Below are 27,422 nucleotides of genomic sequence, written 5' to 3' on the forward strand. Positions count from 1 at the left end.
TCATGGGGATGCAGGATTGGTTATGGGGGCCAAGCAAATTACCTTTTGAGTCAGTTGAGTAGATTTAGCAAAAACACTCTTGGAAGCAGCTGCTTTTCACATCAATGCTTATTTGTTCTTGATAATGAAAAATAGTGGTCGCATCCACTGAGAGAGAGAAAGCCTCCTCTTGTAAGCCGCATTGGACAAGTGAGCACTTGTTTTGGAGTCATCTGCAAATGCATGTGACCTGGAGACTCCGGGAAATGCCTAACTTCTGAAGCTTGGGCTTCCAGCTGTTCTTTTGGGCTGTTTTAGGCGTTCCACGTGTCAAAGGCAGAGAGCCCAAGCTCTTCTAGCAAAACCCACATTTGGACAAGGTGCAGGCCTCACAGTTTGTTCTTTGTGTTACAGAAGAGATTTCCAGGCTTTGATCCCGAGTTACTGAATGATCCAAAATTCTGAACGCCATGACAGCTTTTCATTATGTCCACAGCCATTGTCAGCATATTTCTGTGTCAGCTAGCGCTTGGGAAATGCTGCCCCCAGATTGCGCATATTTTACCAGGGTTGTGTTTTTTTTAGAGAGAATTAAGTCTGTGGTGTTAGGCAAACTACCCGTGTGCCCAGCATGGATTTTCCTGTATCTCTGTTGCTCGGAACTACCAGCAGAGCTTCTCCTGCCTCAGGGCCGAGCAGTTGTACCCCTAGTGGCTAAACCAGCATTGGCTAGTTGGTTCTGGTTGTGAATTCTACTTCAGAGACTGACTAGCTGTGTGACCTTGAGCAAATGACTTTAGCCTTTCTGGGCCTCGGGCTCATTGGCATCAAGGGGATTAAAGAACCGCACCTGCTTCCCAGCACTTTAGGAGTCAGTGTTTGTGAAGAGCTCAGCATGATCCCTGCACATAATGACTCTCATTATGTTGGATATTTATTTACTCTTCTAATTATTGTTAATTAAGAATTATTTATGGCTTCTCTTTTCCTTCCCTACTTTTTCATAATTCTGACCTTGGCAATATTGGGTGCATGGATCATGTCTTTTTTGAACCATGGATCTTTGACTCGTGGGGTTCTCCTCAAAGAAAATCCTAGTTACTTTTTGTTACAGGTTCATTGAAATGTGACTTACATACCATACGATTTACCCACTGTAAGTGTGCAGTGAGATGATTTTTATAAATGCACACAGCTGTCTGACCATCACCACAATCCAGTTTTAGAATACTTTTATCACCCCACAAGTGCCCTCGTGCCTATTGGCAACCAAGCCCCACACCCACTCCTGGCTCCAGGCAACAGCTGTTTTGGTTTTCATATAAATGGAATACGTATTCTTTTGTGCACTTAAATTGTTTTTTAAATTTATTGATTTGAGAGAGAGAGAGAGAGAAACATCAAGATGTTGTTCCATGTGTTTATTCATTGGTTGAGTCTTGTATGTGCCCTGATGGGACAGGAATCAAACTCGCAACCTTGGTGTATCAGATTGTCGCCCTAATCAACTGAGCCACCCAGGCATGGGCCTTGCTCCAGACTAAGACCAATTCTCCTGAGCTGGTAGTCTCCTGTCTTTTTCTCTCATGTAGCATAATGCTTTTAAAGTTCATCTTATACTATTGCAGTTACCACTTTTATTGCTGAGTAGCTATACCATATTTTATGCATTCTAATAACTAGGTTGATTTTTAAAAAATTGTTGTTTAATGGGCAAATGGTAGAGAAAGAACAATGTTGAGGAAGAAGGTCCTTAAAAATATGGTAGTTCCCTGATTAGCATGGCTCAGTTGGTTGGGTGTCATCCTGCAAGGTGAAGGGTCTTTGGTTCAATTCCCGGTGAGGGCACATGCCTGGGTTGTGGGTTCAGTCCTCATTCAGGGTGCATGCGAGAGGCAACCTTTTGATGTTTCTCTCATGCATTGGTATTAGTGTTGGAAATGATGTTCAGGTTTATTGGTTAAGGTGCTTTATTTCACAAGTGAGCAATTAAGAACCCTCCTAAGTAGGACCTGGGACCCAGTCCCCCACCTCAGGCCCATCGGCTGCCCCTCCTCTGAGGGGGTCAGCAGCAGTTGGAAGGAGGGAGGGGTTCAGTTGCTTTGGAATTCCAGCATGGGACCCTACCTGGCCTTGGGAAACGCAACAGAAAGAAAAAGTGGACAGATGTTCTGGTGTAAGAGAGGGCCTTTTCTTTCTAATCAATAAGCAAACAGTTCCCAGAGTTGCCCAACCTGGCCACAGGAATGTTTCCTGGGTTCCAGGTCATGGGAATCATCAATAATCTTTTCTGTGTTTAGGCAGACAGGTTAGGTGTTTGTGTATTTAACATGCAACCAGAAGCTGGGACAGTAAAACTCCAATTTAGTGTGGAAGCCAGAGGGCCTCCGCATTCTCTTTGTTCTTTTTGATGAAACCAAACCAGTTTTCCTTGCTAGGACAGGGAAGAAGCCCCCCCCCGCTGCAACCACACACACACAGATGCCGACTCCCTGTAAGAGTGGAGTTCCATTGCTTCTTCCTCTTCCCTTTTTTGAACAAATTCAGGTGAGATTCCTTGGCATTAGCGTCCGCCTTGGAGAACTAAAGCAAAGCCCTTGGTCTCAGATTTGAGCAGAGAAGCAGTCCCAGCTGAGCCATTGGAGCCCCAGCCAGGCAGGAATACTGAGAGCCAACTAGGTGAGGTTTGATCAGTGGGCGCTGGCCCATTTCTGCACAGTCCAAGAGAGGCCTGGGATGGAAAGTGACTTAGAGCAGTTCTTCTCCGGCCTTGATCTGAAGGCGGACAAAGGGAATGGGGAGGCCAGGCCCTTTTACGCAGAAGGAGCAGGAGCCTTCATCTCACCACTCACAGGCCTGTGCGGGATCCCCGTGCTAACATTACTTTCATTCCACTAGAATGTCAACGCCAGGAGGTCAGGGATCAGTACGTGTTGTGTTCATGCTGGGGTCTTCAGTAGAGGACAGGGCCCAGCCTATAGTAGGTGAGCAGCAGGTGAGCAGTGCTTGACTAGGCCCTTGAACTTCCCACACTGGAATATAAGCCCCGTGAGGGCAGGAACATTGCTCTGTACACTGCTGGCCTTACAGTGATGCCTGGCAAAGAGTAAGAGCTCAGTCAATATTTCATTGAAGAGCCCTGACCGATGTGGCTTAGTTGGTTGGATGATGTCCCACAACGCGAAAGGTCGCTGGTTTGATTCTTGGTCGAGCACATGCTTAGGTTGTGGTTCAGTCCCCAAACGGGGAGCTTGTGAGAGGCAGCCAATCAGTGCTTCTCATGTTGATGTTTCTCTCTCCCTCTTTCTCCCTCCCTTTCCCTCATCACTAAAAATAAATAAATAAAATCTTAAAATATTTTTTTGTTGAAACAATCCTTGAAGCAACCCCTCAAAGAATGGGGAAACTGATGCTCAAGGGAGGACAAAATAACTTGCCTACAGTGGCGTATAAAAAACACAGCTGGGATTTGAACCTAAATTGGTGTGGCCCCATTTACACAAATGTAAAACTATAAAAGTGTTTGCACTGGCTTTTAACCAACTCCACAAGTGCCATTTATGACCTTTTTACTGGGCTGATTCTGATCAACCTCCACGGTGTTTGCTGTTCAAGAACTAAAATAGTGTTAGCCCAAGCAAAAATGCTGATTGGGAAGCAAAAACACATGGCCCGAGTGACCCAGATGGCATGAATGACCTTGAAACAAAAGGGTGGGAGGGCAAGGGTGCTGCATCACCCCTTTGTCCTTGGGGACTCCCCTTCGCGGGGGCCTAGGCTACTTTTTCCTTTACCTGTAACCTCGCTGTTTTCTCTCTGCAGTGACACTGCCCTGCCCTCCACCTCCATCTGTTTTAATGGAAAACAGTAGTAAAGGGGACTTTGCTCCTTGCTTCCTACCCAGGCATTGTTGACACGTGTTAATTGCGTGCAGGTTAAGTAAAGACAGAGACCACTTAAAATTCGTTCTGGACAAGGACACGTTGAGTGGCGAGGCTGGGAGGAAAACCTCAGTTAAGTTTCATGAGAGTGAACGTCCCACCCCCAGGGTCCCCTGAGAGCCACCTGTCAACCAGGGAGACCTGACTGGGTGTGGGCGCCAGAGGCAATGACAGCCCTGGAGCCCACCACCCGGGCTTTGTGGATGCACGTCTGAGTTCTGCTTATGCAACATAATCTTCCAAGCTGCTTATCTTTGCCAGAGAAATGTTTGGGGTTTAAGGAACTCTGACTTATTTTAGCTAATGTAACATGGTGATGACTTGAAGGAGAACATTCTTGAATCTGAAGTTTAATACTTTCTCTTTCACTTGGCCTCTGACTGTTGTAAATGTTTTCTGAGGCTTGGAACTGGATTTCCAAAGGACAGCAGCCTTCATTCAAGGAGAGAGGGGAGGGAGTGTGTTTAAGGGGGAAATGGAGACGCGAAACTTTGCTGTTATTATTGTAGCTACTCTCCACCTGTCCTAGTCTTTTGTGTGAACTAACTTCCGGTATCCGTTCAAGTAGTAATTTTCTTGCAAAATGGTTTATCAATACTAAGCGGCTGCCTGGTGATTAAGTCCTGATAGTGGCAGCAGGCCACAGGCTCTGCCACTGGGTGGCTGTGTGGCCTGGCCAGGTCTCTTCTGTAAGACTTCTTCGAGCATCAGTTTCCTCATTTATAAGCTAGGGCTGCTTAATTCCTACAGCCCAGGCCGCTGTATCTAGTAAGGCTATTAGGTTGTGTTCTGTTCATAGTTCTCAGTAGCAAATAGACAAATACAGTTTGAGACTTACTGGGGCTAAAACGACAGTCTTCCTGGTGCAGCTTGAATCTCCTCAACATCCTCAAGGATGGACAAACTGGAGGACTTCCCTCCGACTTTTTAACGTAAAATTATATTTCCTGCTGAGCATGGATATTCAATAAACTCATAATGTTCGATAATTTTGTGGACACCCATCCAAGGAAGATGTTCCCGAATTGCCCAGTGCCATCAAAGAAAGTGGAACCTAGAAAGAAATTTCATAGGTAGGGGTAGCTATGGAGAATTACAGGTTTTTGGTTGGAGTTGTAAACACTTCCTAACCAGCAGAAAAGAAACTCTTGCCTAACTAAGTGAGACATGTCTATCTTCCCAGGATTCCTTTCGTCCATCAGGTTAAAATTCTTGCCTTTATCTTCACTATTTATGTTAGAAACCGAAGCCCATGGGTTTAGAGTACACAATGGCAGTGTGACTACCCAGGATGTTCAGAAGGATCCCTGATCTAGCCCTCCGCCTTGGGAAGAGAAAAGTCACATGACTTTTCCTGAGGCTGCGCACTCAAGTTCAAACGGTCCTTGAACTTAAGCTAAATGCCGTGTTCTTTGGTATTCGCTGTGGGAAAGCCGTGCTGACAAGAGGGAAACAATCCATAATGCACGCCTTTGTGTGTGCTGTGGGGAGACACTGCTTTCAAATAGTTGCTTCTTACGAGACTGGGCTATCCCTCTACTTACCAAGTAACTCAACTATAGTTAGCTGGCTTTGATAGCAGGCCCCATCCGAAAATCTCAACATCCAAATATATAGAGGCTTTTCAGACTGTTTTGTTCCTACCCATTCGCATTCCAGTTACGGGGCTGGGCGGGGGTGGGAGAACAATCCTTAAAGCTGGGCTGTTTGTGGCATGATGGCAATTCTAAGCAAAGAATGCTGCTGAGTGCTCAAAGCCTGCCCCAGGACCCAGCGCTCTTCACGAGTTTAATCTGTATTTGAACTTCAGTCATCTCTTCCAGCGTCCTCTGATGAAAGCTGCTACTTTGGCCAAATGAGCTAGAAAATGGGATGCTTACAGGTTGAATAACACAAAATCACAATGTGTTTAAAGATACTTTCTAAAAAGCCTCTTTTATTTTTGTCATTTTAAAAAGTAATTCATTGTAATTGTGACATGCAATGTAATGCAAAAATGTGTAAGGAAAATATGTTTAATAAAAAGAAAACTGCCTCCCTCCTACTTCTCCTCCAACCACTCTTCTTTCAGTCTTACCCCCACCTACCTCCACCCAAATTGCTGTTAACCTCCTGGTGTGTAGAATTCCATACTGTCCTGGAATGCCTTTTTAATGCTTTTCTTTTTCTTTAAATATTCCTTTTTATTATTGCTGGAAAGCATATTCCCATTTTGCATATGGGAACAGCTCAGCCCCTTAACTCAACATCATATAATTTAGGCAAAGAAAACGGGGATTGTGATGCCTACGCAGAGGATGGGAGGTGGGAAAGTTAAATCACTTCCAGGGGTCTGGCTTGTAGAGAGAGGCACAAGGAAGAGTGGTTAGGAACCTGAGCTCTCACGCTGCCTGGGTTCCAATCCCAGCTCTGCTACTCACTAGCTGCCTCAATTTCCCCATCTTAAAAAAGGAATACTGATAGTGCCAATCCCTTAGAGTTCTGGGATTAATATTTGTAAAGTGCTTAGGACAGAGCTGAATACAATGTTCTACATGCATTAAAAATATTTAAAAACTAGCCCTGGCTGGTGTGGCTCAGTGGGTTGAGCACTGGCCTGTGAACCAAAGGGTCACCGGTTTGATTCTCAGTCAGGGCACATCCCTGGGTTGCAGGCCAGGTCCCCAGTTGGGGGTGCACAAGAGGCAACCACACATTGATGCTTCTCTCTCTCTCTTTCTCTCTCCCTTCCCCTCTCTCTAAAAATAAAAATATTTAAAAATTAGTCAAATGTAGTTGCAACTATTAGTTGAGGTAGTTTTATTTTTAATTTTTTTTCTTTTTTCATCTTGAGATTGTAGTTTTTGATGGTGATAATAATAGTAATGCAGTGAAAAGATTTTTCCCCTTAAGAGATAACTATTGGATTCTTGGCTTTTGTCATTGGGATTTGGTTTTCAGGCCAAGTGACCAAATGACAAGTTTAAGAAAGGAGGACATGCCGACTTAAAGAATACTTAGTCCTTTGCTGGCTTTATTTATTTATTTATTTTTATAGATTTTATTTATTTCTAGAGAGAGTGTAAGGGAGGGAGAGAAGGGAGGGAAACATTGTTCGGATTGCCTCTCACACGCCCCCAACGGGGGACCTGGCTCGCAACCCAGGTATGTACCCTGACCAGAATTGAACTGGTGACCTTTCGGTTCACAGGCCAGCGCTCAATCCACTGACCACACCAGCCAGGGCTGGCTTTATTGTTGTTTAACTTTTTTATTGTGAAAATACTCAAATACACCCAATTCCCATGTACTGATCCTCTAGTTTCAACAGCTTGCCATTCCTGTTCACTCTCCCACATGCTGGCATGAGCAGTCACAATGGCTCCTAGTCACTGGCCAGCCCTTGCCAGGTTTGAAGTAAGCTTCTCAGAGCCTTCCCAGGGCTGGAGATCCCCTCTGTCCTGTAATTTCTGGTTTATCAGCCCAGAGGATCAGGTTGCCGGGAAAGATAATGAATCTTAATGAGCACCTAGAAATTCAGGTTGGGGCTGTCAATTGGCCACACTTCTTCTGTCACTTCCCAAAGGTTGGGGCTTGGCCACCATTAAGATGAGATGCCCCAAAGCAGGTTAAACGGCTTGCATTAAGTGATGTGCAAAACCATTTTCATTTTTTTCAGGCCACCACCCTTGGCAAGTCCAATCATGCTTATCCCAACTTTCACTGCCCAGATTCCAGCCAAGTGGGGCAAGGAATGCAGTGTGATAAACGAGGGCCGCTCTTGTTCCTTGCTTACGTGAAAAGCCCCCTTAAAGTCCAGTTGCCCCATTACTTCTGCTGGAGTGAACTGCTGGGGGAGGTTTATTTGAAAAATATCTTGTGCTAGTTTGAAAAGAAATTCCTGTTTTAGACTTAGAGGGCAGTATCTGCCCACCCTTTTAAAGACTTTGCATTTCTTTTTGACTTCTCTTGTCATTTTATGGCTCTTCTGTTTAGTTAGTGAATACTTGTCTCTTAGCTTGTAAGCCTAGAAATAATAATCTCCTTTGACTTGCATTGTTTTTTGTTTTTTGCTTTCAAAATGTGATTCACATTCACTTCCCTGGCTAACCTTCACAAAACCCTAAGGAGGTAGGCTTGATTAGTGGTGATCTCCTTCATGTTCTAGTAGAGAAAACTGAGGCCCAGAGAGGTTAAGCATTTTGCTAAGTCCACTCAGCATGAAACATGGCAGAATCTGGGTTATAATCCAGTCACAGACTCAGGTGAGCTCTTTCTTGTTGCCCTCTTTCTGTCATTTATTACAGCTTTCCAGTGCTCACCCCACTCTACCACCTTAAGTTTGGGGAGTGAGCTGTAGAACCTGCCTAAAAGGCGAGGATCAGGGTGGGGGCATGGTTTTGATGTTTTGTTTTGTTTTGTTTTTTACCAACTGGGAGGGAGGGTTGGGTGAATGATTAAAAGGACCCAGCTCCCTTGTGCATTAATAACTTAAAAAAAAGGATTTTATTTATTTATTTTTAGAGAGAGAAGAGAGTGAGAAAGAGGGGGAAAGAAACATCAATGTGTGGTTGCCTCTCCCACACTCCCAACTGGGGACCTGGCCTGCAACCCAGGCATGTTCACTGACTAGAAATCAAACCTGCGGCCTTTTGGTTTGCAGGCTGACACTCATCCACTGAGCCACACCAGGCAGGGCTGAACTAATAATATAGTTCTTTTTGTTTTGGCTGCTTAGTTTATTTGCCAGGTAGCAGACACCCAACTACTGTATGAGGGGGGCTGAGATTTCTATACCATCCCTGGAGTCTAGCTAGGAGGCAAAAAAAATCTTCTTTACGAAAAGCCAAGGCTCCAGGAAAAAAGTTCTCTCCAGGTTGAAGGAGTGCCAAACCTCAGACTAAGTAACTTGTTTTAAGAGTTAGTCCCAGCTCTGCTGTAAAGTAGTTATAGGGTGTCAGGCAAATTTATTAACTTCTTTGAGCCTCAGTTTCTTCATCTTCAAAATGGGGCTATTTGTGCTACTTACTTCCCTTCCCATGCCCAGCAGTTTGATTTTCTCTGGCCAGGGTGGGGCTGTTGGCTTCAGAAGCATTTACAAGGGTGGCCCCTGGTGGAAGAAATGAAAACTGCAGCTCAGGCATCATGGGTGTCTTTAGGGCTTTCTGGCAGAGACCTGATCTTCACGAATGTAGAAGGGTCTAGCTGTGTAAAATAATCACAAGAGCAGGAATTTTATAAAAATATCACATGAACAAAATATTAATTCCACTGGAGGAATGAGGGGCAATTATTTGAAGAGAGGAAAACAGGCCAACTTGAAATTTTCCCAGAATGAAGTGTTTTATGTATGGTTCCCTCTGCCTGGAAGGCTCTTGAACCAGGTTTCTGCAAGGCTGGCTCCTTTAAGCCTCAGCTCAGACGCCTCCACCTCAGAGAGGCCTGCCCTCACCATCCACTCTAAGTTACACTTTCCCCAAACCTCCCTGCCCCACTATCATTCTTGTAGTACTCTCTTTAATTCTTTTCTATCCACCAACATTGATTGCTGTCTTCAGCTTTTGGTTTTGATATTTGTCCATCTCTTCCACCATAGTATAAGCTCTGTGAGAACAGTTGCCTCGTCTTATCTTGTTCAGTTTTGCCCTTAATGCCCAGCACAGTTACTGGCATATAGCTTAGTGGAAAGCTGATGAATGAGTCCTTTGACACTCTGATGTTTAGTGTAGACACTTTTCACCGTAGCTTCTCCAGCTTTGGATATTAACACTTTTAAAGTTTTAATACTTTAATAACAAGTCTTTTTTAAAATTAGTTTTGTCTTTTAAGCCATTCACCTAAGCAGTTCTTCTCTGCCTTTTGCTTTTGACTTGCCTGTATGCAAAGAGTACTATGAAACCTCCATTGTCTCCCCCGCTGACAGTGATCAGTTTTTATTCTGTCCTGCAAGCAGGAATTACCTCTTTGTCTCAGATAATATGCATATAATCAGCACTCAGTAAATATCTACAATTGCCAATGTCTTTTGTGGAATACTCACGGATTGAATAAATTATTAACCAAAGCTATGTTTGCTTTTAAATTTCTATTTAACAAACTTTAATATAGTGGTCTTGTGCCTAAAAACAACCTTCTTTCTATAGATGCGTAGACTGAGACACAGAGAGATTATAACTCTTCCAAGGTCGCAGAGCCTAATAAGCAGAACTGGGACTTGAACCCAGGGAGATTGGTCCAGAGTCCATACTCAACCAGTACACCTTGCTCCCACTGTTTATTGAATTGTAAACTATTTATTTATTTATTTATTTTATTGATTTTTAGATAAAGAAACATCGATTTGTTTTTCCATTTATTAATGCGTTCATTGGTTGGTCCTTGTATGTGCCCTGACCAGGGGTCAAACCCACAACGTTGGTGTATCAGGAGGACGCTCTAACCAACTGAGTTACCCAGCCAAGGACCTAAACTGTTTATTTAAATGTAGTCTCTCCACAGCATCTAAATGTACCATAGTCTCTAACTTTTGGGTTCAGTGGGTGTTCTGTCTCCATTACTTTAGAGGTCTGTTTTTATATTGTAAAAAGCCATCTGAAAAGGAGAAGCCCCTTTTATTGTTATTGAGAAGGAGAAGTTATTTTTCTAGATAGGTTTCTGTTTCACTTTACAAGCAGTTGAGGGAAAAAAATCAGCCCCTCTAATTGTGAAGAACATGATATCTTTATTGTTCTGTTACCAGGCTATGGTTTGCTTTGCTTGTGTTTATTTTGTGTGTCAGGCTTTTGGTAGGTGAGTCCAGTTCGCTTTTTAGGGAAGGAATGCGCTTATTTTTAATCTGGCCAATTTCTTAATCCCTGTGATTTATTCCCTGCAGTGAGTTTTGAAGGATGCACCGGTCAGCCAAGGACCGTCTATGTTTCTGATGACACCAGATTCAAAGTAGGCACAGACGGTGTGCTCACAGTCAAACGGCCGTTACAACTTCATACTCCAGAGATGAGCTTTTTTGTCCATGCCTGGGACTCTACCCGCAGGAAGCTATCCACCGAGGTGACACTGAAGGCAGCAGTTCACAACAACCACCACCGCCGCCGCCGCCACCACCACCATCATCATGTATGTCGGAGTGTTTCTTGAAAAAAGCTTTTATTTCAGTCTGTTTCCTAATCTAGGTTTCTCTACCTGGCACCATTCAGTTTTGGGGCTGGACAATTTTTTGTTGTGGGACTGTCCTGTGCACTGTGCTCTCTAGTAACAACCTTGGTCTTAAACCACTACATGCTAGTTGTACTTTCCTAGTTGTGATGACCAAAAATGTCTCCAGACACTGCTAATGTCTCCTGGGGCGGGGGTGGGGGTGGGGGCGGGGCGCAAAATAGCTCCCAATTGAGAATGATAGGTCTCATTGAACTTCTTATTTTTATTTTTTTTAAATCCTCACCTGAGAACATTTTTTCATTGCTTTTAGAGAGGAAGGGGGAAAGGGAGAGAGAAATATCAATCAGTTGCTTCTCGTACACGCCCTGACCAAGGATCGAACCCACAATGTTTTAATGTACAGGACAACACCCCAACTAACTGAGCCACTCTGGCCAGGGCTAAACTAATTCTTGCTGGGGTTTTTTTTGTTGCTATTGTGTGGGGAGTGATCAGGTGGAATGATGGCAAGAAGGCATTACCTTTATTTCTGTGGGTCGTGTAGAATAGTGGGTAAGGGCATGGACCCTGGGACTAAATCCCAGCCCTTCCATTTATTACCCGAGTAACCATGGGGAGGTTATTTAATCTGTCCTTATCTGTGAAATGGAGATAATAATGACTGCATGAATTAATACATGTGAAATGCTAGAACCACACTAGGCATATAGTAAGTACTCAGTAATTGTTAACTGTTCTTATCATTCCCTGCCTGGAGGAAGAATAAATAAGAGGTCAATTCGCTGATCATTTTGCTCTTTGTGCTTCTAATGGAGAGGGTCTTGGCAAAGAAAGGGAAGACTCAGTGGAAAGCTTTTGCCCCATTGGACTGTAATCTACACAAGAGCCTCCCCCATTATATTTGCAGTACCTGGCCCTGGGCCTGGCACACACCAGGAAGCCAGTAAATATTCAGTGGACAAACAGACTGGCCATGAATAGAAAGATAGCTGTATACCTGCCCAGGTCCTTGGCAAGAATGTTTCTGGGAATTATTACCCAAAGCCAAATGCCTTTGTCAGTTTCTAAACTACTCCCATGATGCTTCCTACCCAGATGTCTCTTTGGGGAGCCATTTGTTTGCATTCTGCTGTTGCCTTGGAAATGTGCCGAGGGTTCTAAGTACCGAGGCCTCTCAGCCTGGCTCCTGCTTTTCTCCCCAAAGATTCCTGAGATTCTGGGAACTTAATGGTTCTAATAGGTTGACATTTTTCTTCCTGGTGTAACTGGACAGGCCAGAAAAACGAGGAACTTAGAATTCTATTAACATAGCTCCCTGACTCAAGTGTTTAAATGACTGAAATTCATTCATGTAAGTTCAGCACAGTGAGTTCTTGCTGGGCAGCTATGCTCGAAAGCTTCTTAAGACCAAAGACAGTTTTGAACTTGGTTTTTCAACTTTTCCTCTCCACCATTGCCACCTTTGCTTCTGCCTCCATGTCTGCTCAGTTGTCATTAGGTTCAAATAAGTGTTCTAGAAAAACATAAATCATAGTAGTTGATGCAAAATATAGTATTTCTCTTTCAAGTTAAGGAAATTCAAGTTAAGGGGAAGTTGTGGCCAGTGTGGACACCCTGCAGTCATCTGGAGTGCAGGTTCCCCCTTTCCTTTCTGCTCTATCATCCTCAGTGCATAGTTTCAGTCCTCAAGGATACCTCACAATCCAAGGTGACTGTTATGGCTTCAGCAATCATAACTTTATTCTAGATGACAAAAAGGAGAATGGTAGGAAGAACAAAAATGTATTGCTTAATTGTCTGGCTGCCTTTTTAAGAAATCTTTGTGAAATTCTCAAAAAACACTTATGCTTATATCTCAGTGCTACAACTTGGCCTTATGGCCACCGAGAGCTGCAAGCGTAGAATAGGAAATGTAGTCTTTTACTTGGGTACATTGCTGAATACAAAATTTATTTATTTATTTATTTACTTTAGAGAGAGAGAGAGAGAGAGAGAGAGAGACATCGATTTGTTTTTCCACTTACTTATGCATTCATTGGTTGATTTTTGTATGTGCCCTGACCAGGGATCAAACCCTCAGCCTTGGTGTGTCAAGATGACACTCTAACCAACTGAGCTACCCAGCCAGGGCTGAATACAAAATAGAGAGAGAGAGAGAGAGATGGAGGGTGAGAGAGAGGTTTTTATGTTTTTAAATAAGAAGGGAAGAGTGGAAATTGAGCAGGAGGTGGCAACTCTGAGCAGGAGGTGGCAACTCTGCCATAGCTGGTTTGTGGTTCACATGGTTTTGTCTATAGTTAAAGGGATCCTAGTGGAGCCAGGTGGTTCTGCATTAGGAGAAGGGGTGACAGTCTTACCTTTCTTTTATTTTTATTTTAGATTTTATTTATTTTTAGAGAGGGGGAAAGAGAGAGAGAGAAACATTAACGTGTGAGAAAAATATCGATCAGTTGCCTCTCACACTCCGCCAACTGGGGACCTGGCCCACAACCCAGGCGTGTGCCCTGACTAGGAATTGAACCGGAGACTTCTTGGTTCACAGGCCGGCACTCAATCCACTGAGCCGCACCATTCAGGGCTTACCTTTCTTTTAATTTATGTAAGAATAATTTTTTTTAAAGCATAGATCTTATATGTATATTAAAACATCACATTGTACACCCTAAATATATATAAGTATTTGTCAATTATGCCTACATAAAGCTAGGGAAAAAATAAGAATTGATGTAACTTTCCAGTTTTTTCTCTTTGTTGGTGCAGATTTTCTCAATCTGATGTATTCTTTTTTCGAGGGATGAAGTCAATGTTCAGTATGCTTAGCCACGATTACCTTTGATTTTCCACATAAAGATGTTAATGTTATGTTTTGATAGCACAGTGTTGTTCATCATTATTTATTGTCATGCCCTGAAAATGTTCTGCAATCCTGATATCAGCATAGTCTCTGTCTTTCTCCTCAATGGAGTACATGAATCTGTATTTATTTATCAATGCCTGTTCGACAGCACTGCTGTGCAAAATGGTTGTTTTTAGGCTTAGATGACAGTATTGACAGTTTAATACTTGTTTCCGTGCTGGGGGTCAAGTCCCAAACCTGACTTTATTAAAACCATAACTCACTGTTTTCCTACTAGTTCAACCATCAGCTCCATCATTGTCATTTATTGAGCACTTACTATGTTTTGGGCACTACTTGTGATACTAGTATCTCATTTAATCCTTCTGTGAACTCTGTGAGGTATAGGTACTAATATTATCCCCATTTGATGGAGATTCCACAGTGAGAATTCAAAGCCAGGCAGCCTGGATCCAGAGCCTGCCCTTGGCCCAGGCAGGACTGCTTCTCTAGGAGATGAATGTGAGGATGCAGATGGATATGTGTGTGTGTGTGTGTGTGTGTGTGTGTGACCATTATGTAGAATTGGGAAGGACTTTGTGATGATACCTTGTCATAGCTCATATCTGTCTTATATATTTTGAGTCAAATTATATTTATTTATTTATTTAAATTACTTACTTTTTTAAAGACTTCATTTATTTATTTTTAGAGTCAAATTTTAAAAGCCAGGAAATAGGACTTGACTCATTCTTGGCAAACAATGATCAGTGACTATGTGGAGGGTGAGAGATGGAATAGTCTTCTGGAACCTTCATCATGTTCCCACTAATCGCTTTAAAACACTTAAACAATTTAGAAAATTTTTTCCCTTCCATCTGTAACTATCTTATTTCCCTGTGTGTGCATAAAGTTATCATCACACATGAAAACTGTTCAATACAAGTTTCAAAGGGTGTTCTAACAGCTTCTGTGAGAACAAACGGAAACCATATAGATACAATGACATCCTGAGATTAAGGGATTTGTATTGATCACAAAGTACTTCGTAGTGCCAATTCCCAAAACTTGCTTATTTTGGCTGATAAGTCCACTTTGGGGGCCTATGACTCTAAGAAAAACATAAAGAAAAAGAAATTAAAACACTAGAATATCCCGTTGTTGAAAAAGCTCTGGTATGAAATCATCGGAGTATAATGTTCTATTAAAAAAGACAGGTGTGATTTGTAAAGGATATGATTTCTAACTATTATGCTGTACATTTGACACTAATACAAAAGTAATATTGAATGTAAACTGTAATGGAAAAAATGAAAATTTAAAAACATGACAGTGTGATATCGTAGACTTGAAATTACTTTAAAATAATATTAAACCCACAAACCTATAATCACGCAGGCATCATGAGTACTTGAACTCTGGACACTAAGGACGATCAGAAGAGAGCACCTTCTTTATTGTGGCAAGAAGGGGGAGTTCATTGCATTTTGTTCTGGCTGTTAATTTTGTTATTAACTAAAAAGCAAACACTGCCCCCAGAAGGATGGAGATGCTGACTGGATAGATTGGACTGTTGGACCGCATTATCTCTCCTAAATTGTCTCATTTTGTTCTCACTTCTTTTCCTTCTAGGATTCTCAACCTGGAACTCATATGGAAGTGCTCACATTTCCCGACTCCCACCATGGTCTCAAAAGACAGAAGAGAGACTGGGTTATTCCTCCCATCAGCTGTCCGGAAAATGAGAAAGGCCCATTCCCTAAGAATCTGGTGCAGGTAGAAAAGAATGTTGTCTATTTCTTTGGGAGGAATTTGGCAGAGAGGGACCAAGGAAAGGAAGGAGAAAGACCCAATGTAAGGATCCTTCCTTGCTAATTCTGTTTCCGTTTTGTCTTCAGATCAAATCTAACAGGGACAAGGAAACACAGGTTTTCTACAGCATCACAGGCCAAGGAGCTGACGCGCCCCCTGTTGGTGTATTTATTATTGAGAGGGAAACAGGATGGCTAAAGGTTACGATGCCTCTGGATAGAGAAGCAATTGCCAAGTACACAGTGAGTGTCTCTTAGAAACTTGTTTATGATGGGGTCCATCCTTCCAAAACTTTTGGTCACCCCATATTGGATCCCTAGATCCAATGTTCCAGATATATGAGGAGCTTAATTTGACACCCCGAGACCTATTGATAAACAGGAATGACAGGAGAACCTGGAGGAGGGGTTGAGGGAAGAGTCCTTATGCATAATGCATGCATAAGTTTAGACCCAAGATATCAACCCATTCTTGGAGCTAAAAGGCCCCTGACCTGAAGGAAGTGTCCAGGGATGATGCTGGGGAGCAAAAACCATCTATGGGCGCCTTGGTAGCAGTGAGCCTTGGGAAGCTGGGAAGTAAAGCATTGATGCCAAATGCAGAAAAACCTGGGGGGAACACTAGACTGGAGTGGCCAAATTTTACGCTGCTTGGAATAAGTCAGAGTTTTATGCTTTCACCGCTATCCCCTCGGTCTGGCTTCCTAGCCCTTGTGGGGGAATAGGAGCTCCGACCGGTGGGTGTGTTCTCCATCCCGTTACATGTCGTGGTCTCGCCCAGTGTCGGGGCCTCACTGAAGCAGCAGCACATGTGTAGAAAAGGCATCTGCTGTGGATGCATGTCCATGTCCTTGGGTCTTGGAGAGTGGGAAGGAGAGGAATACCAGGTGGAGCCCACTCTTCTTTGGTCGGGCCGCTTCTCCCACTTCCTCTCTTCTCCTCGAGGCCTAGTTAACCCACACTTGGTTCTTGCAGCTCTTCTCTCATGCCGTGTCTTCAAATGGGAATGCAATTGAGGACCCGATGGAGATTGTGATCACAGTGACCGATCAGAATGACAACCGGCCTGAGTTTACCCAGCAGGTCTTCGAGGGGTCTGTCATGGAAGGCGCCCTTCCAGGTACTGAGGAGCCAAATACCCAGAAAGACACTTACATTGTTTGGACCACAAAGTGTTGGAGCTGGCATTTGGGGTCAGGCCCTTCATGTGGATAAAGCTTCTTTGGAAGTCACTATGCGTGTATACTGTGCATGTGCATGCATGTAACACCTACCTGTAAAAACATGTATAAAATAGGAGCAGGCCCTAGCTGGTGTGGCTCAGTGAGATTAGCACCAGCCTGTGAACCGAAAGGCCACTGGTTCGATTCCCAGTCAGGGCACATGTGGGGGCTGTGGTCTAGGTCCCCAGTTGGGGCTTTGTCAAAGGCAATGGATTGATGTATCTCTCACACAGACATTGATGTTTCTCTCCCTGTCTTTCTGCCTCCCTTCCCCTCTCTCTAAAATAAGTAAAATCTTTAAAAAATAAAATAAAATAAAATAAAATAAAATGGGAGCAGTTTGAAAACAACGTTCCCTGATTAAACTGATCCTTGCCAGTAGTTTAGGCTTCTCAGACAATTTTCCTGATCATAGTTTTTCTCTTTCCCATAGACGTAGACACTGCCCTGACCTTCATGGTAATTATCGCCCCCTCACCCCATTTTTAAATTTTAAATTTATCTTCTCCTATGTATGTATTTACCCCTAGAAGTTTTGCCTACTTTTCTAAACTGTTTTCCAAGGTGGTCAAACAAATTTACCCTCTCATTGGCAATGTATGTCCTGGAATTATTAGACTTTTTAGCTTTAGTCAATGAGTAATTATATCTCAATGCAATTAAAAATTTCATTTCTCTGATTATTAACAGGCTAAGCATCTTATCACATGTTTCTTGGCCATTTGCCTTTCTTCTTTATGTCTATTCAAGTCCTTTGCCCCTTCATTCTCTTGGGCTTTTTGTCTTTTTCCTATAAACTCTTAAGAGTTATTTAGTTGTTCTAGGAACTAGTCCATTTATCAGTCACATGTGTTATAAATATTTTCTTTTACCTTAAGGACAATGATCTCAAATGACTTATTCTCTCAGGTGAAGCTGTGGCTGAGAAGCCAATTGCAGAAATCCTGGGATTTCCCCTACTTCTCAGGCTATTCATTCAATATAAGGCATGATGGAATGTTTTGGTTTAAGGTTCTTTATTCCCCAGCTGCTCCTCACCTCCACCCCCATCCAAAACATCTGCTGGAAAAGCTGAGTTTTCAGAACACTGATCATCTGGTGGAAGGCTTTTTCCCTCCTGTAGCAGTTCGGTTAAGAAATTTGAAAATTAGCCATCAGAGGAGCAGTGACATGGTATTGTCCCTGGGGCTCTCCGTTAACACTCTTGGACACAGCTGAATTGAGGTATAGTTCGACTGAATCTTCCTCTCCTTCGTCGCTTCTAGGAACCTCTGTGATGGAGGTCTCAGCCACAGACGCGGATGATGAAAACACCTACAACGCCGCCATTGGTTACTCCATCGTTAGCCAAGAGCCTTCGGAGCCTCCCGGAATGTTCACCATCAACAAGGAAACGGGAGTCATCAGCGTGCTCACTACCGGCCTGGACCGTGAGGTCAGAGAGGAAGACATCCAGAGGTGGTTGTGGGCAATTGCACATTAGTTAAATCCATGGACAACACAAAACTCTGCCAAGGCCAGTTACCACTTGTATTGTAAGGTCATGGTCTGAGCTTTGCATCTAAGCATCTGTCCAGAGGTTTTGTGCCTGACAGACAGGCTGGTAGATCAGCATTTAAGCAGATGATAAAATATTCTGTTTCTATGCTATGGGCTGGGCTCATGTGGCTGTTGGTCCTAACGTGGGTGTATTCAATCTCTGCAGAACATTCCCATGTATACCCTAGTGGTGCAAGCCGCTGACCTTGAAGGTGAAGGCTTAAGCACGACTGCAAAAGCTGTGATCACAGTCACTGACATCAACGACAACCCTCCTATCTTCGACCCGATCACGGTAATTCTGCATCTCCTTGGGTGGTTTCCAAAGAAAGGTCCTTTGTCGCTTTACAGCTGCTCCTGATTGAGGCTTTTGAAAACTTTCCCCAGACTTGTGAACTTTAAACTAAGAAGTAAGCAGATTGGGGTGGCAGATGTCTCTGTCTGGTGCTTAAATATTTTTCCTATTAGACACTGGAGATACCATGACAAACAAGGCAGACCAAGATGCCAGTCTCATGAAATTTATGGTCTAGCTACGGAGATGTTAGACAACTTAAATGAATTATTGTGTAGTCCAGGAGAAGGGGCTAAGCCACGTGAAAGAATTAAACCTTATTGCTTTAGTTAGAAATCAGCTCACTGGTTAGCAACGGAGACTAGACCCTTGGCATTTAAATAGATAAGGTTGACTTTTTCTCTTATGTCACAAAAAACCCAGAGGTGGATGGTCTGCTCTGTTAATAGACACCAGGCCCCCATTGTCTTGTGTCCCACCAACCTTGGTGCATGACTTCCTTCCCCGATGTCCATACCTTGTGGCTCAGGATGGCTTCTTGAACTCAGCCATATGTGCGCTTCATTCAGGAAGGAGGCTAGGGCAAGGGGTGCGAAAGGCGTTGCTAAGTGAAGTCCTCTTATTTCTGGAAAGACCCATCCTACAAATTCTGTTTGTGTCTTATTAACCACTGCTGTCAGCAAAGGAAGACTGGAGATACAGTATTTTATTGGGGAACATTGCTGCCACCAACAATACAGTGAGTGAAGGGGAGAATGGATATTCAGTAGTCAGTTAGCAGTGTCTGCCACCTTAGGCTAGGTGTTGCGACAGTGAGTAACACTTGTAGTAAGACTTGAGAGGATGTTGGCAAATGTGGGATGGCGAGGGTGGAAGAGAGTTGTAGGCAGAGGGATCAGCATAGGTAAAATGCACTGAATTAAGAGGAAGCTTGATGCATAGCAAGAGCTGTAAAACAGTGTAGAACCAAATGAGGTCAGGTCCTGGAGGACTTTGTAGAGTTCTTAACTCAGTCAATAACTGGTCCAGAGTGTGCTGAGGGGCTCAGATAGCCAGAGGCTTGGGAGGCTACTCCAAGTACTTGTGAAGGAGGATGCCTCTGAGGGCTAGCTGATCTACTGACAGGAAATAAGGGCCCTGCTCTTGAGGGACCACTTCCTCTGAGACTCTTCTCCTCTAAACCTGGGTTCAGAAAGCATTCCCTTAGCCCCCTGAGACCTAGTTTCATTATCGTGGCTCAAGATGTCATACATGACCCATCTTCTCCTTTGCTCTGCAGTACCAGGGGCAGGTTCCTGAGAACGAGGTTGATGCCGTAATCACGACGCTCAAAGTGACTGATGCTGACGTCCCTAATACCCCAGCGTGGGAGGCCGTGTACACTGTAATAAATGATGAGCAGGAGCAGTTTGTTGTCGTCACAGACCCAGTAACCAATGACGGCATTTTGAAAACGGCTAAGGTTTGTATGGTGCCTGGCAAGATGCAGCAAGTGACAGCCCAGCTATCAATAGCTGCCCACTCCCTTGTCCCTGGTATCTTCTGAGTAGATGAGCATGGCAGTGGTGGGGTAGGGGTGGCTGGCTTTCCCAGGTTCTGTGGCCCATCTGGGGTTTGCAGTGACACTTCAGGCTCCTGTCAGAACTCAGGAAGCTCCTACCCTGCATCCTACAATTGGAAAGGAAGTACCATCTGTTTTAAAAGGCTCTTTCCTGAACATTTGCCTACAGCCTGTTTCCATTTTACAAACGAAAGCAGGAATGGTTTACTGGTCTCTGCAATTGTGCTGTTTTACAAATGGGTCTTATATGACTGTGTTTGGATGATGTCTTAGACCTCTGGTTGGGTTGCTCAGTTTGTTAGAGCATTGTCCCAATACATCAAGGTTGCAGGTTCAATCCCAATCAGGGCACATATAAGAATCAATCCAATGAATACATAAAGGAGTGGAACAACAAATTGATGTTTCTGTCTATCTCTCTAAGATCAGTTTAAAAAAAAGATATCTTGGAAAATTGAAAACTAAGAAGTTGAGTGATTATTTTTGTTGTTGTTGTTGATGTTAGCATTAACAGATGTCTGGATTAGCCCCAGAACTTTGACTTCCTCTTGAGCAAGTGAGCAAGACCCTTCATTTCCAAATTTCCTAGTACATAATCTTATCTCCCACTGAAGATTGATGTCAACATTTTCTGTTATTATTCTATCAACAGTGAAAAGAAGCTAGTAATTTGAGTTCCTACTATATAAGGCTTTCATAAAAATTCCCAGTGTATTCCTTACAGCACCTCTGTGAGGTAGCTCCTTTTCCTACTTACTTAGTTGTAGAAACAGACGCAGAGGGTGAGTTGCCCAAATCACACAACTAGGAAATGGCGCAGCTGGGATTGGACCTGGTTGCTGATGAATTCTAACCTACCTGGGTTAGTGAGGGGTCAAGCAGGATCACATGGTTAGCGCGTCTCACAGGATGTGAAGATTCTTACTGGTCTTAAGGTGTTAGCATGTGTTAACTGAAGCTTGAGGTTTCATGAATTCATCTTCTTCTCCTGGGGTTCTCCACTCTAATGCAGACAGATTTTTGGATCACTGCTACATTGTTAACCAAAAGCAATGATAGTTAAGGATTTCATTTTTTTCCCTATTAACATATATTGTTTTAAAACTCATTTTTTCTGCCCTTTAGGGCTTGGATTTTGAGGCCAAGCAGCAGTATATTCTCTACGTGGCAGTGACGAATGTGGCCCCCTTCGATGTCACTCTGTCCACTTCCACAGCCACTGTCACTGTGGACGTGCTGGATGTGAATGAAGCCCCCATCTTCGTGCCTCCCCAAATGAGAGTGGAGGTGTCTGAAGACTTCCCGGTGGGACAGGAAATCACATCCTACACTGCCCAAGAGCCAGACACGTTCATGGAACAGAAGATAACGTAAGTGTGGGTTTTTCAACCGACTTGCAGCAACTGGGTGTGTGTATATAAAATATTTAGTTTATAGTATTTTACCATCATTAGTCTATGCAAGACACTTTTCTTAATTGGCTTTTTAAAAAAGTATTTCTTTCTATGCCCATTCTCCACACCTTTTCCATTCCCTCCTTAGCCAGCCATTCGAGGTTTACTGTGCTTCCGCTCTTCGAGCTCATGTAGTATAGTAGGAATGTGGTTTTAATTTACATACATGGTATTGTATGTAAGTAGTTTATTGTTCTCTCTAAACTTGAAGGCACGTCTATAGTGTAAATTACAGCCACAGATGCTGAAAACACATATGAAACAATGGCAACCATGTCTAGACTTTTGAGATCTGGGTTTGACTAGGGAAAAATATTAGAACACAAGCCTAAACATGACACGTGTGTCTCGTTAGGAACAGTGTTGTTTCCAGGGGTAATAGAGGCTTTTTTCTATTGTACTCACTTCCTCTTTTCAGAGAGAGAGATTCCTGCTTGTTAATATCTGCTTTAAAGAAATCTGTCAGAATGCTCTGAACTGTTATGCAAATCCAGAGTAGAGTCACACTTGGTTGGTAATTGAGTGTGTTCTTGTTGTGAATGGTGTTTGTGATTCAGCTTCAGTGTCTGTGACTTATGAAATTTAAAACAGGCAGACAAAAAGCATTTGTGTGACTTCAACTTTTGAGGTTATTCTGAAAGTGTTAGTTCCATCCTGAATGAAAGGGCTCACAAACACTTTTAACCATGCATGCACCACTCAGGATGAGCTGTATAAAGGGTCCCGTTAGTGATCTTCATGGCTGCTGGCATCGTTAGGTGAAGGACCATGCAGAATTTTACAATGGAGGGACCAGACTGATAACTCCCAAACCTTCTGATTAATTTTAACATTTACTAAAAAAGCAAGGACTTCTCAACTTGATGTGCCATGTGATGGGATTCAATAGCATTTCTTTAGTGGCATTCTTTAGTGCCACTAAAGAAATCTTTTTGGGGAAACAAAAGCTGAAACAGAATCTAATCAAGTCTTAGGATCTGATTTTGAAGAATTACAGGGAATGAAGAAAGAAGTTAAATGCCATGAGGAAGCAAGACAGTCAAATACAGAATGTGGGAAGTGTATGATAAATGACATTTTCTTCAACAAATAAGTGGCAAAAGGGTAGAAGTGACTGCTATAAATTAAAGAGTATTAAGAGACTAATCAACCAATTGTAATGTGTAGACTGTGCTTGAATACAGATTCAACAATCCAGCTATAAAAAATACCCTTGAGGCTATTAGAGAAATTTGGACATAGACTTGGCATTAGATGACATTAAGTAATTATTATTGTTTTTGTTGGGTGTATTAGTGGCATTGTCAGTATGTATTTTAAAAACCTTATCTGTGTAAGATATATGATGAAGTGTTTACAGAAGAAATCTTATAATGTTTGAGATTTGCTTTAAAATAACTGTAATTTTGCCCTGGCTGGTGTGGCTCAGTGGATTGACTGCTGGCCTGTGAATGGGAAGGTTGCTGGTCCGATTCCCAGTCAGGGCACGTGCCTGGATTGCAGGTCAGGTCCCCAGTTGGGGACGTGTGAGAGCCAACCACACATTGATGGAAACTAAAGAAACATGACAACTGAGTGCCATGCATAATCTTGGACTGGGTCCTGAATCAGGGTAGAGATGCTTTGTAGGACAGTTTTAGAGAAATTGTCAATTTGAATATGTAATACATCTATTTGATGGTATTTTATCAAAGTTATATTTTCTGAAATTGAAAATCTAATTGTTGGTTAAGTCCGAGAATGCCTTTATTCTTTGCAGATAACACATTGAAGTATTTATGAGTAAAGGAACATCATGTCTGCAACTTATTCTCATGTTTCAGCAAAACAAGACATTACGTATATGTGTGCCTGGTTTTGTATATAGTAAAGTATTAACTATGGGTGAATCTATTCTTAGCGCGTACGCCCCAACCCTCTGCGCCACCACTGAAGAGAAAGAACAGTTCTACCATGCACTGGACGAAGCGTTATCCAAGATTCCCAGAAGTATCGCTCTTTATCTCCTTGGAGACTTCAACGCAAGAGTAGGAGCCGACCACATGGCCTGGCCCACCTGCCTCGGAAACTTTGGGAGAGGAAAGATCAATGAGAATGGTCAGCGACTGCTTGAGCTTTTGTGTCACCACGGCCTGTGCGTGACAAACACATTCTTCAAGTGCAAAGAGATCCACCAGGTGTCATGGAGGCACCCCCGCTCCCGCCACTGGCACCAGCTTGACCTCGTCATCACCAGAAGAACGGATATTGGCAGCACCCTCCTCACCCGCAGCTACCACAGTGCAGACTGCGACACGGACCATGCCCTCGTGGTAAGCAAGGTGCGCATAATGCCGAAGAGGTTGCACCACTCCAAGATGAAGGGTCGCCCACGCATCAACACCAGTTGTGCCAGCAACCCAGTTAAGACCCAGCAATTCATCAACAAGATGGAAGATGCACTCGGCGAGGGAGTGGCGGCAGATGACATTATCGAATCCAATTGGCCACGTCTCCGCGACGCCATATACAACTCCGCCATTATTGCTTACGGGAAGAAAGAGCGGAAGAACGCTGACTGGTACGAGGCTCACTGGGAAGAAATGGAACCCGTGATCGAGGCTAAGAGGAAGGCCCTACTGGCTTACAAGGTCACGCCCACTCCCAGTACACTTCAAGCTCTACGGGCTGCCAGGAACAAAGTCCAGAAGACCGCCCGCCACTGTGCCAACACCCATTGGCTAAACCTGTGCAGAAGCATCCAGGAAGCCGCTGATATAGGCAACGCACGAGGAATGTATGAGGGTATCAAGAAGGCAACAGGCCCAATCCCCTCCAAGATCGCCCCCCTTAAGTCCAAGACAGGTGAGGTCATCACTGACCAGGAACGGCAAATGCGGCGGTGGACCGAGCACTACCTCGAGCTGTACGCAACGAGGAACACCGTAACAGACACTGCTCTTAACGCCATCCCAGACCTACCAGTCATGGAGGAGCTAGACACCCCACCTACTGCGGCAGAGCTCGGCAAAGCCATCGACCGCCTCGCTTGCGGGAAAGCACCAGGAAGCGACGGAATCCCTCCAGAAATCCTAAAGAGCGGGAAACCAGTCCTGCTACAGCCGCTCCACCATCTACTCTGTCTCTGCTGGAAGGAGGGTTACATCCCTCAGGATATGAGAGACGCCAACATTATCACCATGTACAAGAACAAAGGAGACCGCAGCGACTGCAACAACTACCGGGGCATCTCTCTCCTCAGCGTCGTCGGCAAAGTATTCGCCCGGGTCGCTCTTGCCCGCCTGCAGACCCTTGCTTCCCGCGTCTACCCAGAGTCCCAGTGTGGCTTCAGAGCTGGCCGATCAACAGTGGACATGATCTTCTCCCTACGCCAGCTGCAGGAGAAGTGTCACGAGCAGCATAAACCACTCTACCTCGCCTTTATCGACCTCACGAAGGCGTTTGATCTGGTCAGTCGAAGCGGACTCTTCAGCTTGCTACGGAAGATTGGCTGTCCACCACATCTGCTTGCTGTGGTCATGTCCTTTCACGACAACATGCACAGCACGGTGTCCTACAACGGCGCAACCTCTGAGGCCTTCCCAGTCAGCAGCGGAGTAAAGCAGGGCTGCGTCCTCGCGCCTACGCTGTTCGGAATCTTCTTCTCCATGCTCCTCCAATACGCCTTTAAGGACTGCAGCGAGGGTGTCTTCATTCACACCAGATCCGATGGCAAGCTCTACAACCTGGCCCGTCTACGAGCCAAGACCAAAGTCAAAGAGGTGCTCATCCGTGAGATGCTCTTCGCCGACGACGCAGCTTTGACATCACACTCCGAAGAGGGACTCCAGCAGCTAGTCACTTGCCTTTCCCACGCATGCAAGGAGTTCGGACTAGTCATCAGCCTGACGAAGACGAATGTTATGGCTCAAGGCACGGGGACTCCCCCATGCATCACCATCGACGGATACACCCTGGAGGTTGTCAACGACTTCACTTACCTCGGGTCCACCATCTCGAGCTCTCTGTCAGTTGACTTGGAGGTCAACCGGAGAATCGCCAGGGCAGCCACAGTTATGGCCAAACTGAACCGGCGAGCGTGGAACAATTCCAGCCTCACTGAGAAAACCAGATTGCGCATCTACCAAGCCTGCGTACTCAGCACTCTCCTCTATGGCAGCGAGACGTGGACCACCTACGCAAGGCACAAAAGGAAACTCAACAGCTTCCACATGAGGTGCCTGCGACGCGTCCTGCATGTCGCCTGGCAGGATAAGGTTCCCAACACCGAGGTGCTGAAGCGAGCCAACATGAGCAGTTTGCATGCAGTTCTTAGTGAGAGACGCCTCAGGTGGCTCGGCCATGTCAAAAGAATGGATGCAGGCCGTATTCCCAAAGACCTCCTCTACGGCGAGCTAGCAGAAGGCCAGAGGATGACAGGGCGCCCAAAACTGCGGTTCAAAGACATCTGCAAAAAGGATATGACACAATGCTCCATCAATCTCAACACATGGGAAGTTCAAGCAGACGACCGCCTAGCCTGGAGGCTCGCGGTCAGGCAAGGTACGTCCCGCGCGGAGGCTGCGCGCAACGAGGAGGCGGTCCAGAAAAGATCGAGGCGGAAGCAGCGTCAACAGCAGCAACAACAGCCATCTGCCTTCACCTGTAACAAGTGTGGCAGGGATTGTCACTCCCGAGTCGGACTGCACAGCCATTCTCGGCGGTGCAGATAGACTCTCAGGAAGCTACGCTATCGTCTCTCGAGACGGACGGCTGCCGATGATGATGGGTGAATCTAGGTGAAGGGTACATGAATTGTCATAGTTTTCTGGACACTTACATAGGTGTGTTTTTTTTGTTGTTGTTTGTTTGTTTTAAATATGGAAGTAAAAAATGTAGAGAAGTTGGAACTGATCAGTAAAGAGGAACTTTAGAATTCAACAGCTACCTGCCGATTGCTGTTCCCACTCTAAGCCAGAGCTTGTGCCTTTACAGGTATCGAATTTGGAGGGATACTGCCAACTGGCTGGAGATCAATCCGGACACTGGTGCTATTTCCACCCGGGCTGAGATGGACAGAGAGGACTTTGAGCATGTGAAGAACAGCACATATACAGCCCTCATTATAGCTACTGACAATGGTAAGGGCACCTTCCCCTTTGGCCTTTGCTGCCTCACCTACTCGCTTCCTTGCCCCCTACGCTTCTTTTGGAGGCATGAGTTCATCCTTTTTCTTTTATTCTTAAACAAAAGCATTCTCATTGTCAAAAATGCAAATAATTTAGGCCAAGCACAAGTTCTTTTTGACTACTCCCTCTATACCTGAACCCCACTTCTTACGGCAGCCAGACTCCGAGAGTTTAGCTCCTACGACCAAAGCTGAATGTGACCTTGCACTTATTGCCTCATTTTTATGTCCCTTCATTCCTTTATCTGACAAAATGGTAATATCCTGTCAGAATTCAATGAGTTAATTTATGTAAGAAGTGTCTCTTACCCAGTAGGTGTACATTGAGGACTGTCATTTTTATTATCATCATCTTCATTGTTAGTGAAGTGTGGTTCCTTCCAGACTATTATTTTAAAGATTTTATTTATTTACTTTTAGAGAGAGGGGGAGCAAGGGAGAAAAGGAGGGAGAGAAGCATCAATGTGTGAGAGATGCAT

At 44.2% G+C, this 27,422-nt stretch overlaps 1 protein-coding gene across 1 annotated transcript in view; it reads left to right on the plus strand.

Annotated features, from left to right (window-relative positions):
- The window catches only part of CDH1 (cadherin 1), a 72,814-nt gene that overhangs the window by 37,094 nt on the left and 8,298 nt on the right, over positions 1-27,422 (plus strand). The window contains exons 3-11 of the mRNA XM_090259512.1: positions 10,774-11,015; positions 15,526-15,669; positions 15,792-15,947; positions 16,680-16,824; positions 18,193-18,362; positions 18,633-18,761; positions 20,041-20,223; positions 21,448-21,692; positions 26,751-26,896. Of these exons, the coding sequence (XP_090115638.1) occupies positions 10,774-11,015; positions 15,526-15,669; positions 15,792-15,947; positions 16,680-16,824; positions 18,193-18,362; positions 18,633-18,761; positions 20,041-20,223; positions 21,448-21,692; positions 26,751-26,896 (1,560 nt within the window). The remainder of the gene's footprint in view (positions 1-10,773; positions 11,016-15,525; positions 15,670-15,791; positions 15,948-16,679; positions 16,825-18,192; positions 18,363-18,632; positions 18,762-20,040; positions 20,224-21,447; positions 21,693-26,750; positions 26,897-27,422) is intronic.

Source organism: Furipterus horrens, unplaced genomic scaffold (genome assembly GCF_987537825.1).
Source record: "Furipterus horrens unplaced genomic scaffold, mFurHor1.1.pri manual_scaffold_13, whole genome shotgun sequence".
Classification (NCBI taxonomy): Eukaryota; Metazoa; Chordata; class Mammalia; order Chiroptera; family Furipteridae; genus Furipterus; species Furipterus horrens.